This window comes from Pygocentrus nattereri, chromosome 28 (assembly GCF_015220715.1).
Source record: "Pygocentrus nattereri isolate fPygNat1 chromosome 28, fPygNat1.pri, whole genome shotgun sequence".
Lineage (NCBI taxonomy): Eukaryota > Metazoa > Chordata > Actinopteri > Characiformes > Serrasalmidae > Pygocentrus > Pygocentrus nattereri.
This window is the reverse complement of record NC_051238.1, coordinates 23803390-23820157: the sequence shown is the minus strand read 5'-3', so window position 1 is coordinate 23820157 and position 16768 is coordinate 23803390. Positions and strand designations below refer to the sequence as shown.

Sequence of the window (16768 nt, the reverse complement as noted above, 5' to 3'; positions counted from 1 at the left end):
GAATGGAAATGATCTGTGCAGTGTCTGTCATTTTCAATCCACAAAATGACACTATGTACCATCTGTCTTTGTTGGACTAGTCTTATTGACAGTGACGTTACATAATCAATAATGAATAAATGTCATGAATGAATCATTATATTCATGAAGATCTCTTCTTTAAATATTAGTTAAGCCTATAAAATGCACTCTGACAATGAATACTACAAAATTCAGTTAGACCTGACTTATACAAACTAAAAGCAACTATGTAAAGTTTCTTGTATAAACCAGGTGCACACTGTCTATTGTGTCTAGGCCGTTGCACAAATCAGAACTAGCCCTTCCTCTTCTGCTACAGAACAATAGCACAGGATGCAGACGTTTGCTTAGCTCTCATGGAAAACATTAGCCTACAGGCAAACTAGACAGGTGTTCAATATTCAGGGTGAGAAAACGGAGGCATGAAGAACCCAGTATGAATCATCCTAAATAGCACTGAAGACAATACTACAGTATTCTCAACATGCTTCATACAGAAGAGGACTGACTGGATATTCTCTGAACACTTATCCGTCATTTGCTAAAGGAGAAATGCAGAGAGATTTTAGTACGTTTTCAGAAACGCTGCAGCCAGTGCAGCAAATGTACTTGACAGCATATCGTTGCTGTCGGAAGAAAACCTTGTATCTCCGTTTTTGTCATTGTCAGTTTTTGACATAATTTGAAAGTATCTGTTACTCTACATTTTTGTACATTTTACGATGAATGGCCTAAAAGAAATGACCCAAAATGACATGGGAAAAATTCTGGTTCCATTGACTTACATTGAAAGTGAAGCATGTTTTTCCTTCTCCTGTAAAGTTGCTATTTTGGAGATACAAGGTTTTCTTCCGGCAGCAGCAATAAGTATATTATGATGCCATTAACAATACATTCAGTATACTTAGAGGAGCGTACAGGCAGAACGACCATGGTGTTACCTATAAAAAGTTTTTAATCTATAAATGTATGAGAAGAGGAATGAATTTATGGTAAGATTCTTTCATGACAGCCAGCGACACCACCTGTTGACATCAAAATAAATAAATAAAATAAATAAATAAGAATGTCAGCACTAACATGATAAATAATTAACACTAAAAATGCTGTTAACATATTTTCCAAGCTTGACCCAGACTAATGCCCACCTACTCTCGAGCTGTGCTGCTATGAGTTTACCGTGATTTTAACTTGCTCGCCCAAATGCCGTTTTTTAAAAGGCTTTTAAACCAACAACTTCAGCATCTTCAGCAGAGTACACTAGAAAGTTCATAGGATTCTACAGATAAATCACTGAGCAGTCAGCCAACAAAATAATTCCCTTTGAGAGCTTCCACTTTAACAAGAATCCATGAGCTGTATAAAGAGAGCAAGAGGGCTTAAACACAGAGCTGGAAACATTGACCGTGTACAACGTGCATTCACATGACCCTCAAATGACCCTATGAAAATAATGCAATTCATTGATTGAAAGTAAGAAATACATTCTGACGCGTATTTTTTCACTTTGTTATATAAATATAATGTTCAACAGTACAGTTAAAGTTTGTAATGTAATGTAATATATATATATATACATTATATATATATATATATATAAACATTACAAACTTTAACTGTACTGTTGAACAAAACGCAAGAAAAAAGTATTTAAGGGTCAATATAGCGCAAATAGGTGGTTGGTTAGTGTAGTGGTTAACACCTCTGCCTTCTACACTGTAGACTGGGGTTCAATCCCCACCTGGGTAAACACCCTACACTATACCAATAAGAGTCCTTGGGCAAGACTCCTAACACCACCTTCGCCTACCTGTGTAAAATGATCAAATTGTAAGTCGCTCTGGATAAGAGCGTCAGCCAAATGCCATAAATGTAAATGTAAATGCAAATACGATAAACATGATTAAGCTATGAATTATTTATTCTGTTCAATAACGCCGTTTGAGATTATTTTAAACATTTGATAGCCCTAAAATTGTGCACAAATGAAATTACAGTGCATGTGAAGAAAGGAAAGGAATGGCCATAGCATTATGTAGAATCATTTGTTATAACTTAACGAGCCGTGTCTTTATTTCTCAAGAAAAATCTAAAATCCTCCGTCAGTTTCTTCTAAGAATAATACAGCATGGAATTTCCTCTTGAAAAAAGTCGCAATGCAGTGGATTCTTCCATTATGGTGCAGGAACATTAAGCTACTTTTTAAAACTTGGACATGAACGAGCCGTAAAGGCTGCAAATCTCTCTCTCATATTGCTGTGGGGTAACTGTATTGATCGCATTACACTGCTGCTAATTAATATAAGCAGCAGTGATAAATATACTGCAATGCCAAAACAATGCCAGACCTGTATATTTTACTTCCTGCCTGGTTTTATGCACCTCTTTGGATGAATTTGTAGATTTCTACTGCATTTCCAGGCTCTATTGAGAGTACTGGAGTACCGGTGGACTATTTATGATGCTCTTTGTGGCAAAATTAAAGGGGGGGAGAAAAAAAAAAACAACACAAATCTCATATTTCACCATGTGCTGTTTTCCTTTAAACTACAACAGACTTTTTTTTTAATCATGATAAGAGCGCTTGGTGCATATAAGCTTTCTTCAGTTCTTCACGAAGTGCACTATGGCTTAGCGAGTTCAGCTGAGCTGCATGACAATTTATAAGCCTAGGGTTCTCTCATGTAACATGCATCACTTACCACAAGATAAAATCCAGTAACAGAAGCGGAACTATTTTTAGTGGAGTTCATCAGGTGTTTGTCAGCCTGTGTTTTGACAAAGCAGTATAGTTAGCCTTGAAACAAAGAGAGTTAAGTCATTAAACTGACTGCAATGGTCAATGGTCACTTTATTAGTACCACAAGGCTTGATTTGAGCAATGGTGGACGAAGTCCACAAGTCATGTACTTGAGTTAAAGTAGATACCCAGGGTAAAATATTACTCCAGTAAAAGTAGAAGTTCCTCTCTTTAGACCTCCACTTGAGTAAAAGTACAAAGTATTTGCCTTTAAATGTACTCAAGTATCAAAAGTAAAAGTACTAAAAGATTAATTATGACTCTGATGTCCTGTTATTATTTTTGTAACCAGACTCTTGCTTCATTTACTCATTTTAGGTGAAAGTACTCCAGTGTCACTCTTGACAAGATTGGTAAACCAATCTTTTAATATAATGTCATTAATTAGTCTGACGCTAATGTCAATAACAAATTTACTATAAAATGAAATCGTGTCTTTTTTCTGAATTTATACAAACACACGTCAGTCCCAACTGCGTATGTGTACATATTTCTATATTGTGGTCTATTTACACAAAGTTAGGTGAGTTCCATCATTTATGTTGGAATATATACGCCCAAAATTTTATGCTGCTGCAGTGACGTTGAACTGTAAGCTTGCACTGGGTCAGTATGTCCAACAAGCTCAAACAACCTCAAAACAAAGTGCGCACTGTGCCCTGATTGGTGTTCTTGCTTCACACTTCTTTTGTTTTGATAGGTTACACTTTTATGCATACCACTGAACAAAGGGAACGACAGATCTCATAATGTAGTGGAATAAAAAGTAAGATATCTGACTTTGAAATGTATTGGAGTGAAAGTATAAAGTCAACAAAAATGGAAATACTTCAGTAAAGTACAGAAAGATGAAAAAAAAACTACTTAAGTACAGTAACAAGTTACATTTACTTAGTTACTCTCCACCACTGGATTGGAGGTGGGATGCGAAGGGATACCATCACCCCACTCACAAAACAAAGACAACCTTGTAGAAAACCAACTCTTTCCATCTCTTTTTGAATGTCATCTCTATTAGTTACATTTTCGTCCATCTATATGTGAGATTTAAACATTATGGGAGCTCTTCAGGTCAAACAAAGTTATGATCAGGACAGAGCGTGTACACTCATACAAAAGACGCTGTTATTTAGTTTTCATTGATTATGCTGTGGTGCACCTGCTGCCAGGGTTGCCAAATTGGATTTGTTTTAAAATGATAAAGTTTCTGTTCTGGTGAGTGACTCCTCCAAAGGAAAAAAAGAGCAAGATAATCAGCATTAATCAATAAAAAAAATTAAAACTGGAGCTCATCATCTTCAGGGATTTGTTTAATATTTAATAAGATAAGTATAAGATAAAAATAATACAGGAGACGGCATCTCCAAAATGAGAACTGCTAAGATAACTTTAGTGACATGTTACTACCAGAGGTGTTGCTAATGTTATGGTGATGTGTGTTAATATTATGCTTGAAATTCTAAATGCTGCTGGTAACTGTTATGGAGAGTTTTGTTAGAGGCAATAAAATGCTCATTAAAGAGTCAGGAGGCACCAATAAATTATCTTGCATTGCATATAGTGAGCAGTACTGAGTAGCTCATGTCTTACAGTTTTCTTGACAATGGTTGACAGCTACATTACAGAGCTGAGCATTTTGCCAGAAACCATAAAACGGCTCAGAGTCTGAGACTCCAATGCTAACTGACAACAGCAGATATGCCGGAATATTTGGTTTAAATGTGAGGCTGAAGTATTTTGTGTGTATCCTCAAACATACATGTAAAACAAGTTTTAAGGCAGTGAATAAATGACCATTCTAAAAGTGAAAGAGGTCATCGTTTGTTAAAGAGAACATACCTTGTAGATGTAAAGTCGGAGATGACAGCTCATCTGTTGCTGCACAGTTTGTGCCAGTTATCCTACGGTCCTTAACCAGTGGTCAGTTTCTGTTGGTAGACTATTTTTGTTTGATGGACTATTCTCAGTTGAGCAGTAACCGCTGAGCAGTACCATATCGCTGTTGTCGGAACAAAACCTCGTATCTCCAAAATGTTAACTTTACAGGAGAAAAAACCTACCGCAGTTTTAATGTAAGTCAATGGAACCAGACGTCTTTCCAATTCATTTTGGGTCATTTCTTTTGATCCGTTCATCATGAAATTTACACACAATGTAAAGAACAACAGGTCCTTTGAAAATATGTCAAAAACTGAAAAATGACAAAAATGGAGATACGAGGTTTTCTTCCGACAGCAGCGATATATGTATGTGAGTACATGAAATATACCAGCATGACTGGATATAAGGTAGATACACTATAAGGTAATAGTATGCAGACACCACTCCATTTGGTGCTTGGCACTGCATATAGTGATCTTAGACTTGTGTACAACTGCTTAGCCATGGAAACCATTTTATAAAGCTCCAGACACAGTTCTTGAGCTGATGTTGCCTCCAGAGGCAGTTTGAAACTCTAGTGACTGATGCAACAGAAGATTTTTTACACACAACTAACTTCAGCACTCAGGATCCCTGCTCTGTGAGTTTGCATGGCCTATCATTTTTAGGCTGAGTTATTGTTGCTTTTGGAACCTTTCATTTCACAATAATAGCACTTACAGCTGCCTGGGTCGGATTTAGCAGGGGAGAAATTTCACAACTTGACTTGTGGCAAAGGTGGCACCCTATGAGAGTGCCACGATTAAAGTCACTGAGCTCTGTGGTAATTGCATGGCTATGCGCTTGATCTTATACACCTATTGGCTGTGGCTGAAACATCTGAACTCAAAATTGTAAGGGGTGTCCACATACTTTTGGCCATATAGTGTAGGAGTATATAGCTGCTGTTATAAAATGCATCTTCAAGACAGTCGATAGCATCCTTCACTTTTCATGTAAATAGAATTTGTAGAATTTGGAGCATTTCTATTGGTCTATTCATTATACAATTTACACAAAATGTACAAAATAATGTAAAGTATGTTGCCAGGTTTAAATGATGTAGATAAAAAAAAAAAAAACACAATAGACAAAACTGGAGAATTTTTGACAGCAACCATATCTGTGTACATATGCAAGAGATATGAGTAAACAAGTTCAAAAATAAGATATGTATAAACGTGTGTAGGTATGAGCATATGGATGTATATATAAGGTATATATGAGTGTATGAGTGCCAATACAGGACAGATATAAGTATATGAGTATAGTAATATGAGCACAGAAGTACAGTTATAAGGTAAATATATAAGTAGAAATAAGGACAGTATGAATATATGAGCGTAGATATAATGAGGATATACACTTAATTAAGTGCCCGGTGAGTGTACAGTGTTCCTGGTTACATTTCAGGACAGTTATGATAATGGATTTGATCATTGTTTAGTAATGCTGGATGGGGGGGGGGGTTAATCAATATCACAATGGCATCACCGTGTGAGATGATACTTAAGCTTGGATTAAAAGTGTTATTTCACGCTTCTGAAGTACTGGTACTCTACTATACAAGAATGTCTTATAAACTTGACACAGCTTCTAGGAACGGGATCATTTTTGTTCTGTTCGGCCCCTCTTAAAATTACAAAGGGGACCTTACACACTGCAAACATGAACTAGACAGAAAGCAAATATCCAAAAAAGAAAAGTAACTTCCTGAACAACAGAGAATTTGACAAATAAAATGAACCTGCTTGGCAACAAGGACTATTTTGTGGAAAAGAATGTTTTCAGATTTGTGTTCTTACCTTAAAGATTTAACACTAAGATTTAACACTAAACTACTTCATACAAGGTAAATCTAACCTAATCTAAACTACTGAAATCTTCACTAAAATGAGCAACCAACTAATGCCAGAGTTGAGTCAACACTACGCCTGCACAGAAGAGGCTGAGCTGACCTCAGACATAAAAAAAATATTCTTCACAATTTCTCATACAATAGCCAACGTGTAATTACAGCAAAGTGATCAGGGACATAAACAAAAGTCATGTACATGCAGGCCTTCATGCATTGGTTGGTCAAGGAAAGGAGACCTGTGCTTAATCAGCCAAGGTGCTGAAGTAAGAGATCTGTCACAGAAGTGCCGGAAAAAGGAGGACCTTTTTTTACATATACCACAAGAGCAGACTCCAGCAGCAAGCAGGCACTGGTGAGTTGCTGAGCTACCCTGCGTGAGAGGATTTGTCCATTCAATTAAGCGCTGTGATTTTATCCCTGGGTGAGAATCTAATCTTTTAAAGGATGGAGTGAAGGACTAAGCTAGCTAAGTCTATACCAGAGGTGGGGATGCCTTCTCCTAGAAAGCTGAAGTGCACGTGGTATGCGCTTTTGCTTCAGCTCAAACAAGGCTGCTTTACTTAAAGATGGTTCTAGGTAGTAAGAACAGGGCTGGGCATGCCCTTGCGGAAGAGCTTATTCTTCCCGGCTTAGTTCAGTTGCACCAGATTTGTGGTAAATTGATTGAGTGATCAATTGATACATTAAAATCTTACCATGCTGCCCAGCTTGGAGGACGAGGAGTTGGTTCTCTGTTTGGCCAGGGTACTGGCCTCCATGCAGTGAGGCTCTCTGAGGTTGAGGTGAAGCCTGGGTCCTCCAGCACCCTCCGAGGCCGAGCGGAGCCGCCTCTCCATTCGCTTCACCTCATGGTATGGGCTGCCACTACTGCACATGGACACTAAGGAAGGTGTAACACACTGAGATTAGATCATTTACAAGAAGAAAACATGTTAAAGGTGGGTATTTGGGTCATTTTCATGAGTTAAATTATGCAATTACATATTTTATATAAATCATTATCACTATGTGTCCACATATCTGTTTTTTTAACTAGAATAAATAACTTTGTTTCACTTTTAATTTTCTAATACTCAGTGGTTTCCTTTGCAAGGAAGCCAACGAAAACTACTAAATGTTGTGTGGGACAAGTAAAAATAATAATCTCAATACCAGTCAATGTGTTGCAAAAAATATCAAAAAAGTGAAAAATTGCAAAATAAAAAAAATCTTGTTCTATATAAATTTTATGCTATAATATTTTGTTTTAAAATATCTTACAACAGTATACAAATTACGAAAAGACACACAAATTTAACTTAAAATTTTAGTCTGTTGTGGTAATGAAATAAATTGCCACTTCAACTAAAATATTACTAAATTTCAATTTAAAATCAATTAAGTTATTATCACTTATTTAATTTTTTGTTTTCAATTATTCAAGCAGGCATTGCTTCATTTTCAAGTTCATGGGAATGACCCACTTAAGTTCAGTATCAGGCAGGCAGTACTGTAATTACTGAAATAATCATTTTGTTCCACCAAACACCCCAAAAATAAAATTCTGAAAAAAAGTGCAGTTAGCTTAGAAATACTGGCTATATTGTAAATTCTTAGAATAACATAACCAAACTTCCACATATGTAACAGCTAAAAACAACAGCAGTACAAACAGAGCACATCCCGTAAACACATGGCCACTGTGAAAAAGAAAAAAAAAAAAAAAAAAAATATATATATATATATATATATATATATATATATATATATTTATATATATATATATATATATATATATATATATATATATATATATATATATATATATATATTTTTTTTTTTTTTTTTTTTTTTTAATATATATATTTTAAAATATCAAAATCACAAAATAAGGACACTTATAATGCAAGAACAAATATAAATTCTAATATAGGGCCCTGAATTTGACAGAATGATAATACAATATCTTAATGTTTTAAAGTAGGCTAAATAGACTCTATATATCCCAAAGATATCTAACACCCCTTCTAATTTATGGACACTTTCAGGTGCACCCACTGCTGACACAGGCATTCAATCTGCATAGAGAAGCACTATCAACACAATACGATCCTTTGGAGCAGCTGCACCATACCTGATGCCAAATGTTAGACAGAAAGGTATAAAGCCTACATCATTGGGCAGCAGAGTGACAATGCATTCTCTGAAGTGATGGTGCTCCATCAAACCTTTGGGATGAGTTGGTGTCTGTGACCCAGAACTAATCATCCAACATCAGTACCTGACCTCACTAATGCTCTAGTGGCTGAACAATCAATTCCTCAATATCTAGTGTAAAGCCTTCTTAGAGTAAAAGCTCCCACCTTTGCTGCAGTAATACCTGTAATATCAGAAGAAATGTTGGCTGAGCAGGTGTCTACAAACTTTTGGACAGTGTGCCTGGGGCCATATGGCAAAGAAATGGTACGACTATAATTAAAGTTTTCATGATATACAAAACACAGTCACAATATTTTAACACATAGACACAATGGACTATGCTTTAACAGTGTTTTTTCACAATAATGAAGTTTATCACCATGTTTTAATATCTTCTTATTGCCCACTTCTGAGTCTACCTTGTATGTGTTTCAGCAACATATGCAGGGTCAGTGCAATCTTCTCAGTTGATTATACAATAGCCTATTATTACTGGTTAGGCAAGCCTACACCAAAAGTAGGTCTGTCCTCACCTCCTACCTCTGTTAATTTAATATGTGCACCCACGGCTGAGCATATTGTGAAACTACATCCAGGTATATGCTTAACATTCACTCGTCAGCTTAGTATCCTAAACATTTTGCTTTGAAGTCTAGATAATTTAATTGTTTAATTGAATCATCCCTTCATCCCTGTACATAAAGGCACGAAGATGCCAAATTGTTATGACGGGAACATCAAACTCTTGCATCATTCTACTGTGATGACAAGTTCTGACAAGCCCCAGCTCCTGACAAGAGAGTTCAAGTATCATCTTTCTCCTCACAAATGTAAATGTGTATAGGGTTCACACATGAGGAAAAAGAGAACGGCACAGTGAAAGCCTCCATCACATCGCCACTGGAGGAAATTCAATACAGGGGAACAACACACTTTGGCTGCACAAAACCTCTTAGCCACAGGCATTCTGGAGCGAAGGCTCTGAAATGGTAGGATATAAAAGTTGGGAAATTGTAGGCCACAAGGGGAAGAAAGCAGCAAAACAGTGCAGCATCTAAATGGATGTTTTCAGTGAGCCGAAGCAATACTGTTTTTGAGAAGCTAAAAGGAGTTGGTAAAACCCAACCTGATGCAATATCCCACAAAAGAACAACCCTCTGTGCCTTTGTTCTTGTAGACAAAAAAAAAATCTGAGAAAGTAAACAAAAGAAAACAGTCTCCTAAAACTGGGGCAATGGACTTCAAACATCTAAACCAGCTTGTAAATCTGTTACACTAAGTGAGGGAATCACTGCCCCCCATCGTTTTGACATAATTTTGATTGTTGTCATGAGCTCCAACTACAAGGAACACAATTCATCACCTAATCAAGTTTGATTTGCAGTCTAACGGTCAATAACGCAAAACAAAAAAAACATGCCAGTCAAAATGTTTTCACCTTAATCATCTTATTCCACCGACAGTACAATTCTTTGTAGTCAATAAAAATGTTCACTCAAACTACAGCCTCGGGTTATCAGTAATGAAGTTAGCGTTTTATGTTGGACTGTCCAACAGATTAAGCAGAATTAATCAGATCCTGTTGGTGTGACTGAGACGGTTGCAATGTTTCTGAGTTGAAACTGGTTTAAAGATCAGACATGAATGCACGCGAAAGGGCATGAGGGTGGCTGGGCTTACTCTGAGATCACCTGATCTTAACTGCATGGGCTGCTTATTGTCTAGGTGGACCTAGGCGTAATGTTTGTGGCGGATTGAGGGCCAAAGACAAAACAATATACAAACAAATGTGAGAATATCGCACTATATTTTGTTACACAAGTAGGTCGATAACAAAATTTTAAAAAAATGAAAATGAAAGAAGTTATACATACATATATTGTATAAAGTTATATATAGTATATGTTGTATGAACATATGATTGATCTCATTTTTGGGTAACTTCTGGGCAGCCCAAAACAAATGTTGCTTGTGGTTTCTGACACTGTATAACATGGTCAAATAAAGTAGGAGTGGCCAACTGAAGCCTGAATTTTCTGTGTACTTTTGTCCAGTGTTATAGTTCACAGTATGTCAAACAGTGTCAAAATACACAAGCATGTCTATTTGACTTACATTGTTAGCTAATTAATTAATTAATTGCCTAGAGTGTTTTTTAAACCTACATTAGCTTCATAGCTGCTGTAGGTCTGTCAACTAATTTTGAGGTAATGGAAAAAACTGTACACTTGAATAAAAGTAATGCTTTAAGCGGAAATATGGATTTGTAGAAAGAGACACGGTTATACTTTGTGGACTTTGATAAAGAAGATTTAAAAATGCACATAAATGTACACACCCTGTGTACATTGTAACAGACTCAGATCATACCTGTGTGGGGTTTCCTCAGGTGGCTTGGCCTGCTCTCCAGTTTGGCTAGGCCTGCTGATTTTCCCAGTTGTTGGATGAGGACTGTGTTTCGAGGTCTCCTCTCTCTGGGCTCTGGGTTGGAGCTGCTCTCCTCGCTCAGATCCGGTGCTGGCTCACTTTCGCTGGCTTCTGATGGATCAGGCTGGAGATTCTCCACAGCCTTCAATGTTGCTGGTGTTGTGTGAACTGTGGTGCTCTCACACTGCGTGTTGGCTGCTTGGCTAGTATCTGGCAGTACAGGCTTCTCCGGAGCAGGCTCAGGTGGGCTCAAACAAATGTGTGAGGTAGACACAACCTGGCTAAAATTTTCAGGTGGTGCACCTGGACTCGGAGCAGCTGGACTAGGTGCAGGCAGCGCGTCCACTTCTGAGACAGAGTCCTCAGTGACATGGACGAAGTCTGACGGCGTGATGGCAGTTGTGCGATCCTCAGAGATCATGGGTGACTGTAGAGAGCTCTCCCCGAGTTCTCCAGGCCAGGAACCAGGGGTACCTGTCTTCGGGGGCTCTACTGCAGCATCTTGGCTTTTACCTTGTTCTATTGCACTGTGGGAATTCTTGGAAAATCGATGGTGAGCTGAAAAGGACTTGGGCAGCAGCTGCTTCTTGTGCCTGGAGGATCTCTTGCTGCTGGTTTCATCTAGGAAACCTGAATCATCCCCCTCATTAGTCCCTGAGCTGATGCAGTTGATGAACACATTGCGGTTGGTGGAGGCTTTCTCAAAGTCCTCTGTCTGGGAGCGGCTGATTTTCTTCTTGTGCCCTCCAAAACCAAAGGAATGTCGCGCCTTAGAGTTGCAGCTTTCATTGAAGCCGAGCTCAGACGTTTGACTGCGGTCATCCAGATTGAGGTGGCCGGGGTCAATGCGCGTCTCGCTGCTCCTCTTGCTGTGGAAGCTAATGGAGGGCGTCCGGAACAGGCTGCGGCGCTTGCCCGTGCTGCTGGAGCTTGAGTTGGTGCTGGAGGGGGAAGAGGTGTGGACGCCATTGCCCACACCTCCAGAGGATGGAGAGGATGGAAGAGATTCTTGCCTCTTGCTCACACTCCGCCTGAAGATGGGTAACCTGGAGACCAGGGTAGAGCGGCGTGGCCCTGATTCGCCCATCAAGGATCAGCATCAAAGTCGACAATCTGAGGAAAAGAAAACAGGTGCATGTTCAATTCAAAGGAAAACAATTCAAAGGACTCTGCTATACGTGGCACTTTGGTTTACTCAACAGAATAAACTTCAGGTCAGGGTTCATCAGCTCTAGCTAAAAGCCTAGAGCATGGGTGGACAAACGTTTTGTCTTGGGGGGCCAAAATGGAATATTTGTGCAAAAAAAATATACATATGAAGGCAGCAAGTAGGTTTCAAATTGCGTACTTCCCTTGTATTTCATTACATTATATTATACATTGTTACTAAAATACTCAAGAAACACAAACTTAAATCCATCCATCCATCCATACATTTTCTAAGCTGCTTCTCCCTCAGGGTCGCGGGGGGGTGCTGGAGCCTATCCCAGCGGTTATCGGGCAGAAGGCAGGATACACCCTGAACAGGTCGCCAGTCCATCGCAGGGCAGACAGACAGACACAGACAGTCACTCACACCTAGGGGCAATTTAGCACGTCCAATTGGCCTGACTGCATGTCTTTGGACTGTGGGAGGAAACCAGAGAACCTGGAGGAAACCCACGCAAACACGGGGAGAACATGCAGACTCCACACAGAGAGGACCCGGTCGCCCGGCCGGGGAATCGAACCCAGACCCTCCTCGCTATATTTTTAAATATAAATGTCTGTTCTCTAATTGGATGAAGATTGTGTCATAAAGGTAAGATAATTTCAGGTCATTTCAGGTGGGCAAACCTCTGGGCAGAATCTAGCAGAGTATATGTTCTCTGCTCAAATACAAAACTAAACCAGGTGTCTGTTGAGTTGAATCAGGTGCATCAGGACTCTGGCTTTCTAAGACAAAGAGCTGTCGGCCGTTGAATAAAAGCACAAGGAGCGGCACTTCATTGCAAACATAACTACGATTAAGGGACAATATTCTCACTGGCGTAGGACCACCTTACGCACTAAAAAAATATGCTTGTAATTAGACTCACGCCCTTCTACACAACACTGAAAGTTGGAGATACACCCAGCTTTACACCTAACAATGGAACGCATGTGGTCAGACCGTCAACAGCAGCACATGCCTTACTGTCAGTTTCACGCACAGAAAATGCACTGTTGAAAATTCAGACGGTGAATGCAAGCAAGGTCACTGAGGGCTGCTTCCCCACCACCACCTGAGCGACAGCCAGGTTCCCTCACACGGAGCATGATTCTCTATTCAGGGTACGTTCATCTGACAGACACCTGACAGCAAGCAGGTGTAGAGACACGGACCAAATTAGACCTGCTGAGCTCCAGCTCAGTGCCTTAGGCCAATTAGGCTGACAGAACCAACGTTTGTACGAAAACCATTCACAAACCTGGAGCCATTTCCATAACGACATCTTACCTGGCATCCCAATGTTGCCAAAGCAGAGCCGCCTCATTAAGCAGAGGAGGCATCAAAACAAGACGGCTTCAGAGTGACAGACAGCTCGGGTATTATTTTTAACTGCACCGCATTGAGCTTGACGAGCGCATGACACAGAAATGAGAGGAAATTACAAACGGATACCCTTAATTTCATCCCACAGGAGCAGTAATTTAATAAAAGAAGGCGTCGGTCGTTTCTGTTGGGGAGGAGTAGCAGCCCAGGCTAACGCTCGAGCCGCCTGCTACCACGGAGACGCCGGACTAGCTAACCTAGCAGTAACCGCGCTAGGTCAACAGCCTCCCCGAGACTCGGGAGGAGAAACACGGTACCTGCAGAATCCTCGGCCCGGACCCTCCGCTCCTCCGCTGGCTCTCGACTTGTTTACGAGGCTGAGGATTACCACAGCATGTCGGGCTGTCAGACTCACTCACTCCGCTGATCCGCTGCCGCTCGAGCCAGCGCACCTCGAGTGACGTGGAGGCTCCGCTCTGCTCTTCCGTCTTACCGCCGCTGTCGTCACGCGCCGCCATCGCGGCCCAGGTAGAGTCGGAACAATAGGACAGGTCACTTCACCAAACTTCGCTTATTAATAGAGAAATAACGCACAATGCTGCATAACACGTCCAGGTACGCCCAGTTTCTGAGGAATCGCCGGACCTTTTTGTTTCCAGGACATATTTAAATCATTCTCTTAGAGCTAAACATTCCCATGCGGAAAATAAATACGAAGTGTGTTTAGAAAATGTATGAAAACATGTCTTTTAGTATTTCATATACTGTTTCATTTCACTTAAAATGGATATGGGGAATGTACTCCTTAAATGTGACGTACATGCCATTTCAGTATGTGGAAGCCCATCTACACCACTGGAAACACACACACACACACACACACACACACACACACACATATATATATATATATATATATATATATATATATATATATATATATATATATATATATATAATTTTCCATAATTATGATTTAACATCTCAACTATGACTTGGTATCTCATAATTGCTGTAGCATCTCATAATTATGACTTTCTTTGTAGTAAATTATTAAGTAAATGTGTAAACTATTGTATGTAGTAAACTATTAAGTCAGAATTAATAACTATTAAGTCACTATTAAGTCTCATTGTGAGATACCGATCAGTGTGTGGTCTATGACCGTTGGTGTGATGTAGCTCATTAAGAGTAACTCAACAAAAGAGCCTTTTCTCTTTCAATGTGACAGACGTTGAAACTGAGAAATATTATTGTTTTTGAAAAACATGCCCGTTTTGAATTTGATGCCCGCAGCACATTTTAAAAAGTTGGAACGGGGCAACAAAGGACTGGTTAAGCTGTGCAATGCTAAAAAAAAACACTTGGGGGTTAATTGGCAACAGGTCAGTAACATGACTGGGTATAAAATGAGACTGAATCTTTCAGAAGTCCTACGAGGCCTTGCTAATTTCAGCAAGACAATGCCAAACCACATTCTACATGTCATGCAACAGCATGGCTCCATAGTAAAAGAGCCTGGTTGCCAAACTGACCTGCATGTAGTCCAGATCTGTCACCTGTCAAAGATCCGACAAAGAAGACTCTGAACTGTTGAGCAGCTAAAATCCTATACCCTCCATCAACAAGAATGGAAAAAATACATTTCAACACTACAGCAGTTCTCAGACACATATAGAGTGTTGTTAAAAGAATCAAATCAAATTTATTTGTAGCGCTTTTTACAACTGATGTTGACACAAAGCAGCTTCACAGAATTCCAGTAAAGACAAAGTTTTAACATGAAATGTAAAACACCCCAGGTGAGCAAGCCAGGGCTGACAGAGGCAAGGAGAACCTTGGGAGGAACCAAGGCTCACAAGGGGGGACCCATCCTCCTCTGGTTGGTCAAGCAACCTACAAATTATGACAGAAGAAGGACCGTATACATCACATAGGTCTGCTGTTATGCTCATGTGTACTGATATAGTCATTTTTATTTATAATATAAGCAATGATGATGACGGTATTATTATTAATAGTAGTAATAGTTAGGAGTCCATTAAACTTCAATGTAGGGTGGGCAGCTAGTCTGAAGCAAGTGGCAATAGCTGGAGCATGGGCAGCTGGTCTAAAGCGGGTAGCAGGAGAGCTCGACAGTCAGTCATCCACCTGTCTGGCCGGACAGGTGGGCAGCCGTTTACTCGGAAGAAGGCAGGGAGATGGAATTAGTTTTGTTCTGTTTGGGTGTATGTAAAAGAAGAAATGATGCAACGCAGTGGTAAACATGATCCTGTCCAGAACATTTCAAAACACGTTGCTGGCATCAAATTCAAAATAGGCATATATTTTTTCAAAGAATTCCTCAGTTTCAGCATTTAATATGTTGTTTTTTTTTACTATTATCAATTAAATATAAGGTTTATATCATTTGCAGGTCATAGCATTTTTTATTTTACTTACATTTTGCACAGTTTTTCCCAACTTCTTTAAAAATGGGGTTGTACTACTATTGCTATCAGTAGCAGCAGATACAGATGCCATCATTACTGCTAATGGAGTACTAAGTAACTAACTGATCTAGAGCCGTAGTGTTTGTGTTTTGAGTAACAATAGCCACTATATAAACAGCATATGTGCATGTTGTGATTTTTTTAACATTTTGGAGGTTGGAAAAGCACAAATCCTAAATTCCAAAGTTGGGAAAAGGCTATGTAACACTGCTTTTAATATAAAACACCACCAATTGATATAATACATCTCTTTATGCAAAAAAGGTTGGTTCCTCACTGTCTCTACGAGTGAATAACTGAAGGAAATAATATTATTTAATGTGAAATAATAATAATAATGTATATTTTAGGTTTATGTATAGAGCTACAGTGTTTAGGCTGTTAAAATATTGAGCTGATGTGACCAAAATGTGCCCTGTATTGCAAATGTGAACATGAGCCATCAGCAATTCGTTCTGCATAATCTTATCCTAATATTCTGCTGTGCGGCCTACTGTGACTGCTCTCTGAGGCTGTAATACTGCTGACAGTCACAGGGGGTCTCTGTCTCCTCACAT

At 39.2% G+C, this 16768-nt stretch overlaps 1 protein-coding gene across 3 annotated transcripts in view; it reads right to left on the bottom strand.

Annotated features, from left to right (window-relative positions):
• ccser1 (coiled-coil serine-rich protein 1) overlaps window positions 1-14168 on the bottom strand; it is a 106241-nt gene extending 92073 nt beyond the window's left edge. For 2 of the 3 annotated variants that reach the window (XM_017710220.2, XM_037535952.1), the window contains exons 1-3: window positions 14037-14168; window positions 11148-12317; window positions 7295-7479 (exon numbers count right to left, since the gene is read on the bottom strand). In XM_017710220.2, coding sequence (XP_017565709.2) covers window positions 7295-7479; window positions 11148-12291 — 1329 coding nt within the window. In that variant the 5' untranslated portion in view covers window positions 12292-12317; window positions 14037-14168. Of the gene's footprint in view, window positions 1-7294; window positions 7480-11147; window positions 12318-13683; window positions 13751-14036 lie in introns of those variants that run through there. The other variant, XM_037535951.1, reaches the window with a different exon arrangement.
• Window positions 14169-16768: the final 2600 nt, after the last annotated feature.